Source organism: Castanea sativa, chromosome 6 (genome assembly GCF_040712315.1).
Source record: "Castanea sativa cultivar Marrone di Chiusa Pesio chromosome 6, ASM4071231v1".
NCBI classification, from domain to species: domain Eukaryota; kingdom Viridiplantae; phylum Streptophyta; class Magnoliopsida; order Fagales; family Fagaceae; genus Castanea; species Castanea sativa.
In genome coordinates, this window is record NC_134018.1 from 44,687,800 (window position 1) to 44,696,655 (window position 8,856).

The 8,856-nt window shown below is 32.1% G+C and overlaps 1 protein-coding gene across 1 annotated transcript; it reads right to left on the reverse strand.

Annotated features, from left to right (window-relative positions):
• Window positions 1–2,323: 2,323 nt before the first annotated feature.
• Window positions 2,324–3,840, reverse strand: LOC142641265 (LOB domain-containing protein 15). The gene is made up of 3 exons (XM_075815662.1): window positions 3,531–3,840; window positions 3,078–3,330; window positions 2,324–2,838 (listed from the first exon to the last, which is right to left on the reverse strand). Exons 1-3 carry the CDS (start codon window positions 3,542–3,544, stop codon window positions 2,428–2,430), a joined length of 678 nt encoding a protein of 225 aa, XP_075671777.1. The 5' UTR covers window positions 3,545–3,840; the 3' UTR covers window positions 2,324–2,427.
• Between the last annotated feature and the right edge of the window lie 5,016 nt (window positions 3,841–8,856).

Consider the following 8,856-nt stretch of genomic DNA (forward strand, 5'->3'; position numbering starts at 1 on the left):
AGGTTTACATAAAGTGCCAAATTATATTCAACATTCTTAAATATTTGAACTAATTCCTAAACAAGCAAGTGGTCCTTTCTTCTAGTGCCTTTAACAATGTCAAAGATCTACTGCATTATATTTGATAACTATTTTAAATTAATAACTGTAGATGACTTCTTGGAGTATCGAGATTTTGAGTTGAAATTTACACGCAAGGAACAAATCTTGGATATTGCTACAAGAGTTTAAAATATAAGAAAAGGGAATAAAACCTTCTTCTTTTTTTGAGAATCGAATAAAACCTTTAGTTAAGAAGGTTAATTAACAAGGATTATATCTATAGTTGTTACTTGTTAGTTTGTTACAATTGAGCTGAAAAAAAAATATTATGCTGATAGAATAAGCATAGAAAGTATTTAATTAATCGAACTAATCCTTTTTCAGGCCTATAAACTCATTAACAACACTCCATAAACGAATGAGATCTAGTTTTAGATTGATATGATATCAACCTTTTTTTTCTTTAGTCTTCTTTCCATTTAAATTTTCTTGTCTCAACAAAATTTTTATTTATATTTTTCTTGCTCTCACCACGTGTTAAAACACATGCCTAAAGAAATTTTTTCTTTCTTTTTTTTTTTATATTCATTGTTTTTCCGCCTTAAGAATCAAACTTTTTTTTCCTCGCAGAAAAGGCTGAGTTTCACCACATATGGTACTAGAGGGTACATTTTTTGTTTTGTTTTGTTTTAAGTTTAGGGTCCTTTTAGCGGTATTAATTAAACTCCTTACACTTTATCTTTGCGGTCAAGCTGAACAAAATGTCATTACATTTAAAAGTACAATGAACTACATAGCACGCAATAAGGTAAATGAAGTGAAAGGTCAAGAGTGCATACAATCTTTCAGGTTCGAAATCAGTAAGAAGTGTTGGGCGATTGTTATTACGATTTTTGGTGTTGTTATGTAGCTGTATATGAGAATGGATAATTAGGGTAATTGTTGTTAGCCTGAGTTGGTAAGGATTGATGTTTGCAAAGTTGTGAATGACATACAGGTGTAGAAATTACGTGATAATACGTCACAAGTATATATATATATATTCCCTATCATTAGTTTAAATACTAAATTTAGGAAGAAAAAAAAAAACAATGATGAAAAACGTGGTTTTGTGAAGACTTTTTGTCAGCTATTGTCATGAACAATCACAGTACCTTACAAGCAAACCTTCATTTAAAATTATATAACTAAGTGTGACAAAAAAAGAATTTGTACATATACTAGCTAGTGGGGGTTCTAAATAGTTGAACTAGGGAAATGAAAAAGGTTTAATGGAAAAAGTTAGAAATAAAGGTCTGAAAAGAGAAAATTTATTAGTATTAAACTATGTAACATACTTTAACAAGAAAAGAATTTCTAAATAATTTTAGACACAACAAAATGAAAGAATGAAAATGTCTAAATCAAGGAGTTGAAAAATACCAACAAACCATTATCATCTAAGCCCCCAAATATGGTTTTCATTTAGTAAAGATGACTATGATTACGTTTACGTAAAATGTTCATAACAAACCATAATATTTTCTATCAAATGATATCACGTCATCCATATCATTTAATAAAAAACAAAAGAATTCTAACAACCCATTAACTACACAGTATAGTTAACTCATGTGAAGAGTGGAACAATTGGCATAATATATTTGTTGCATTTATGATTTTCAAGCATGAAACAGAAGCTTCTAACCTACATTGGGAAGGTCACACAACCATGCCTTCTGTCTCCCCCAACATCAAAACAACAGCTCAGATCCTTCAATGTCACACACTAACATGTGCAAACTATTTATGTAGTCAACTTGTCCTGCATGTGCGATTACTCTACATTTTAATCCATTCCCAACACAATACAGAACTCACCAGAGCTACGTACGTCGTCGTCCAGTCCACAATTTTTTCCCCGATCCAATGAAGCCATATATGAGAGAGAGAGAGAGATTTCTATGCCTTTCTTCAGCTTCTATATATTTATAAAAATCTTAGTAAATTTTTTTAATTAAATAATTTGATAATTACAACGGAGAATAAATTTAAATCCTAAATATCTTAAAAACAAAAATAAATATCAACTAATGAAGTTACAAAATATATATCTATACGGTGCATTGGGTAACCAATGCTCCTAATTCCCATGTAGTTGTAGCTCTAATGACAGGGATATGAAAAATGAAAGGGATATGGGAAGAAAGAAACACATTAACCAACAATACCTATGGACCCATTTGGATTTATATCATAGATTAGGACAATAATAAACTACTAAGTAAGAAACCCACCAAGAACCATGCACTCAATATTAAAATTCTCTTACTCATTTATTCAAGTTGATTCATAGTAAGGAAAAATAAATGGGATTCTTTTCTTTTGATCAGTCTAGAAATTAAATTAACCAAAATAGGAAACATTATCACTTGAAATGGTGCTATAATCGGCAGCACTAGTAATGGTTTGGTTGTACATAGAAGAAGAAGAGGAATTAAGAGGAAGAGGAGGAGGAGGTGGTGGTGTTGTTGGTGGCGGTGTTGGTGGAGGTGCAGCAATTGAAACAGCCCCAGAAGAAGTAAGCAAAGCCAAATGATGATGATGATGATGAGAGGAGGGTATGATATTTGCTTCCCTATATTTGTACTTAAGTATCTCAGTTCTTACTGCATTGAGTTCAGCTTGTAATGATTGAACTTGTTGTTGCAAAGCAGAGATTGCACCCATGCATCCATACACCGGGTCTCTTAGCCTCACATTGGCCTCATAAACAAGACTATTTGCAGCATCAGCTCGTTGACTCTCTGGTACCTCCTGAGTTACCATTACCAAAAAAAAAAAATTTGTTACTTTTTAATCAAGAACAACAACCATTACCTAATGATCTTACTATGGAAGAAGATCATTGGAAATATAATAAATAAAATTATTTGTCCCGCTTTGAGATCAAAACACATTATATACTACAGTAAACTAGTTGATGGAGTATAAATTAAAGTAAAATACAAGGATGAGACACAGGACTTTGATCTGGAATATAATGAGGTTGTTACCATTAGCATCTTTGAGACGTTGCTGGCACCAAAGACTTTGTGAACAGAAGCAAACTTCTGGGGCTCATGGGGAGAGAAATATGGAGAAAATGGACATTCTTGTGCACACCTTCGTCTCAATAGCTTACAAGCAGCGCATGGTGTAATGGTGTTTAGGGTTCCAGGAGGACCTAACATGTGTCTTCTTCTCATTTGAGAAGAAGCATCGGTTTCTCTCTTGATCCTCTTGCCTATCTCATCATCAAATCTTTCCCTAGTAAGAAAAAGTAAGCGAAAACACAAATCATAGTTACAAAAATATCAAAAAATTGGGTAGTAATTATAGCATGTTAACTGCCTATTAATTATCTCTCTCAGATTTTGCAGAAGAGGAAATTTGTGTACTAAGACGACCTTTTTAGGTTTTATTATCTACTACTATTTAGATAGAGAGTGACACATGTACTTTCTTACCTTTCTCTGGACATTCAGGCATGCTCTCTGGGGATGGAGGTGGACTTGCTCAGAGAGAGAGAGAGAGAGAGAGAGGGTATGAAGGGAAGAAGAGAGGAAAATGAGGAAAGAGTAGAGTGTGCTTAAAAGGCAAGGTATGGAGAGAAATTGGTACAGTTTTGTTTACAAAAGAAATAGACAAAAGGGATATAATTTTTTGTTTTTGTTTATTGGTGATGTTATAGTTATGGAGCTCTCTGCTATATGTACGAGGATTTCAGAAATTACGGTTTATCAGATCACACTGAGATAGAGATCATCGTTCATCAATGGAGAGAGAGAGAGATAGAGAGAGTTGTATAAATATTGCCAGCTCAATGAATACTTGCTCACGTGTGAGTCCTTAAATGTGCTTTGACTTTTTTGAATCAACCATTTGAATCCATTGCTGCATGTGGGTCTTGCTTCTTTCTCAGGGGAGACCTTTAGTAGTCTTTTATATTATCATATAGGAGTAATAAATAAATTGGTGAGAACATGTTTATGTTAATCACCTTAAACAAACCATTAATGGTGTCTAGGAGAAAAAAGATTATATGTTCATAATTAACTGTACTTTACTTGGCATGTTAGTTTCTTGTCAAAATCAAGACCCACCTTGATTAAAAAGACCATATCTGGATCCCAGTCACGAAAATGAAATTTAATATCAGCATCATCTCGCCGTGTAGAAACGGCAATCTGTTCTTTGAAGAAGGTTAAGACTAAATGCAGGGTCACTATATATGAGCACTCAAGCATGCATTATCTTAAAGAAAATGGATTTCCTTTTTCAATTAGTACATATTGAAATGTTCTATCGTGGTTTTTGACTTTTGTTTTCAATTGGGAGGCATTGAACTGTGGAAAGGAAGCAAAACTGAATTTATCAGAACTATGTTTTTATCTATTTTTTAGTATATATAGTATTAGAGTTTTGTTTTTATATTTTATACTATGAGCAATAATAATTGAGACTAGTCATTTTCCTAAATCCGAAGTTAATTCTCATTATTTTGTTTTGTTCATATTTTTTAATAATTGAATATTGTCACTGACTGATCCTTACTGTCAATAACTCCATCAAATAGATTGAAAGTTAACTAGTGCCACTCGAAAGAGCTTACTCTATAAATTACACAACACTACATTTTCACGTGACGTTTAGAGAAAAAGATTGAACACCCTTCAAGATAAGTTGATTATATTTTGTGAAAGTGAGTTTTATGAGGGATAATCTGATAGATACAACTGCTGATTTTTAAGACACATCTCACCCACATTATCATGTAAGGAAAGCGTTGTGGTTATTACAAAATTTTGATTGGTTGTTTGATTTCAACAAAGTAAAAATTTCCCACTTCTATATCTAGAGTGCTGTTGTCTTTTTTTGGGAAATCTTTTAGTGTTGTCAACGCCTTAGTGTGTTTGCTTTTCATTTACTAATCAAGTTTTGCTTTAGTAACTTTAATAAGTTTAGAGACAAAACATTTTTTTCATAACAGCAGATATGATTTTTTATGATTGGTGTATAATAAAAATGATGTTAATGATAGATTTAAGTAAAAGTAGTGTTCCAATAACAACAAGCTATGTCAACAATTATAAAAAAATATAATATCCCTACTATCATCCTTAGTCACTTAATCAACTAACATGTATGTTAGATTAATATTTGTTTTAAAAGTTTATGTTGTACATGAGAATTTAAATAGGAAGTAGAGTGAAAAAAACAATGATCAAACTTAAAACTTCTTGTCCCTGATATCATGTTAAATTAAGGATTGTTTCAAAAATTTAAACTATTGGAATATGATAAATATAATTATTAAATCACATAATTCTAACACTAAATAAGTTCTTTAATTAATGCACCATCTTACAAAAGCTGCATGGATTAGCAACAATATATTGTAACCTTCTTCATTAAAAGGAAATCCCAGTACATAAACCAAGTTGCAATGAACAATTGTATATTAACATTATAATAAATTATCAGTTATCCCGAAAATTTAAACAATCAAGAAATTATAAATTTTAGTATCATTTAACTACTAACAAGTAAGGCAGAAAGCATCTAGTGCTTGATGGGATTTTTTTTTTATTAATTCTTTTTTTCATGGAGAATAAAAGGTCATTGCTTGGTTGTGATTTTGAGGAGTGTTATATCAAAGTTGGTGGTGAAAAGGAGGGAAAAGGAAGAGAAGGGTATATTTGGAGGTGATTAAATAATGTGAAAAATTTGCTTAGATTGTAAGGAAATGGCACCATCCATTCTTGTTTGACCCGTAATTTAAGGCTAACAAGTCGCCTCTTTGTTATCTCGACCTCAACCTAACTTTCTCATCTCTCTGCCATTTTGCACCAAAACCAAAACCACCACCCACCCACTTCCACTGCTACTGCTAGTACATGCAGTCAATTACTTGACCTTCTTTAAACCCTAAATAAACCCTCAAGAACAAAAAAAGAGGACCTCCATTTTCATGGTCTTCAAAAATCCCACCCCAAATCTTAGATCCAAGACGTGTTACACATATTCAACTCTTTTATACCAAACAAACATTCGTTTCAAACCTTTAAAGGTCAAATTTCATGGAAGCCATGTCAAAAATTAAAACCTTTACTTGTGCATGAACTTGGGGCCAAAGTGTAACTATCATGTACATTAAATTTTCAACCTCAAAACCCCACGAACCAAATCTCTCTCTCTCTCTTCATTTGGGGGAGCGAGGTTTAGGACAAATTAGGACTATTACGGCTCCATTTAATTATTGGTACAATAATTCTATTTAATTGGTCTTGATATCCAGGTTTAGTAGTAGTATTTTTTCAAAGTGTAGCATTTATTTAGCAACACTAATTAATGTATTCTGTTGGGTTTTCTAAAGAATTGTTTTCTAGCTAGGGACCACGAAGCTACCAACAATATTTGTCTCTGTGATACTTCTTAAGTTCGTATATATAGTACCAAGTCTACTTAAGTCTAATTAAGAATTACCCCAACCTGTATTTGTGATTAATTATGAGTCCACATTTTAAGTAAATCGCCTCATACCTCTACAGTGAGTGAAATATTCTCATAATCATCTCATAGCAATTGCCTTCAAACCTCTCAAACGAGTGAATTATTACCAAGGTCATAACATTTAAGTATTTTACTTCTTTTTTCAAGCAACTCACTCTTTCTTTAGTGTTCGTAGTTCTCTTATTTTACACGTATTAGATAATTACAAGAAAAATTCTTTGAGGATGGCCTAAAGATGAATGCTAGTTATAAGTTTCATGAAGCCTTGGAAAACACTACTTGATAGTAGTATCAAGTATCAACCCATTAGGTTAGATAATTAATCACTTATGTTGTAATCAGTGAAGGAAATTGATAGCTTAATTATGCGATAGGGAAGAGTTGTTTCGAAGATGATGCATATACTTCTACAATTATAGGAAATATATTGCATTTTTGTGACCCAAGTAGGTACTATTTTGAGTATTAAATCCTACCTAACTTAGACCCCATGCCATCAAGCTAATATGCCAAATTGTTGACTCTTTCATCATTAAAGTGAGCCTTTTCTTCTTTTGGCCAGACATCACCGAAGTGAGCTGTAAACATGAGCATTCATATTAATTCACAACCCTTTAAGGATTAAATACTAGAAGATTAGTTGTAACAGTGACAAACCCAGATTAGAGGAACATGCACATTTCTTTTTTCTTTTCTTTTTCTTTTTTTTTTTTTTGTTATATTTTCCTTTTCAAATTTTTTTAGAGGATTGTGCAAGAAGTGATAAATTTATGATAAAATATTTAATAAAAAAATGCATTTTTTATAGAAAAAATGCATATTATACGTGCTTAGAATGGGCCAATGAGTTCCTCAAAAAAAAAAAAAAGAATGGGAATATGAATGAGTACTTAAATATTTGAGCTATCGTTTAGATGTAATAGAATATGGTCCAACCAAATTTATCTTGAGAAACATCTTCTTCTTTTTTCTTTTCTTTTTTGGAGAAACATCTTTAATTTTGATCCTAATCATGAGAAGCATCATGATAAAGAGTTTCAAGTTAAGTGATAGAATTTTTCTTTAAATTGGTTTGGAAGAAAATTCATTCAATCCTCTCAATAACTATTAAAATAATCATCTATGTATACTTTTAAGTACATGATATATTTGATAGTTATATAACCAATTTAAATACTTTACGGATTCATGTGATAAAAATCACATGTAAATACAAATTTTAACGTATGAAGGGTTTTTTTTTTAAGCATGAACGGTTTATTAATAACCACATAGTAAGTTGAAGGACCAAATCAATATAGGGGACAACCTTGATCAACAATGACAGACCCTAGGTTTTATTATCAAATGGGCCTGCACACATTTACCGGTGTCCCAGTTGTGCACTTGTTAGGCCTGAAAGCACGCATAAAATAAAAGCAATCAGCAACAATGGGCCTATTTTAGTCCAAAATATACTGGGCCTGTTTCAGCGTAAGCTCTTATATGAGGAATGGTTCTTTATAATATAATGATCATTAGGCATTTGGGCTAGAATCAGGTCACGCGAGGCAGAGAACTCAGACCAGGTAAGAAGAGATGTCATATGACTCAAAATGCTTTTTTCTTTTTACAATAAGTTAGGGAGGGGACTTCGAACACCGATTATCTTCATAAAAGAGACTAAATAATGTCACTATACTTCAGTGCTCATAATTGGTTTTTTTTTTTTTTAATTATTAAGTGAATGATAGAAAATTGTATTCGATAAGTAACTGAAAATTACTTCATATCACGAATCATGGGGAGTATTTCACCCCTCCATGTTCGGGCAAGGTTACAAAAGGCATATATTGAGCCAGGTGCTTTGCTTGAGCTTTAATAGTGTTCTTTGCAGATATTGTGTTTGTGTGTATGTGTGTTACTTTCATTTCAACACTCCTTATATGTTCATCTGCTATAAAGACTCAATACGTATGGTTGGACATAGTACGGCTCAAAAGACCCAAACAAATTGTAAGTCCGTGCACTTGTAGAATAAACAATTTAAACTTGGGTTAGTCTAGTTAATCCAGAGGTAATCAAATATTCTATAGTATATAAGCCCTATGTTGGGTTTATTGTAAAACAAAAGCTTAACATTCGTAGCGTCAAAAACTTTTCACAGTGAACACAATCTGTTAAGTTGAATTACGTAAACTTTTATATTTACACTCTAGTTTCACTCACAATTACACAACTTTAACACGCACATAGATGTTCCCTTTAGAGTTTAGACTATTTCAACTTTTCTGAACCCTC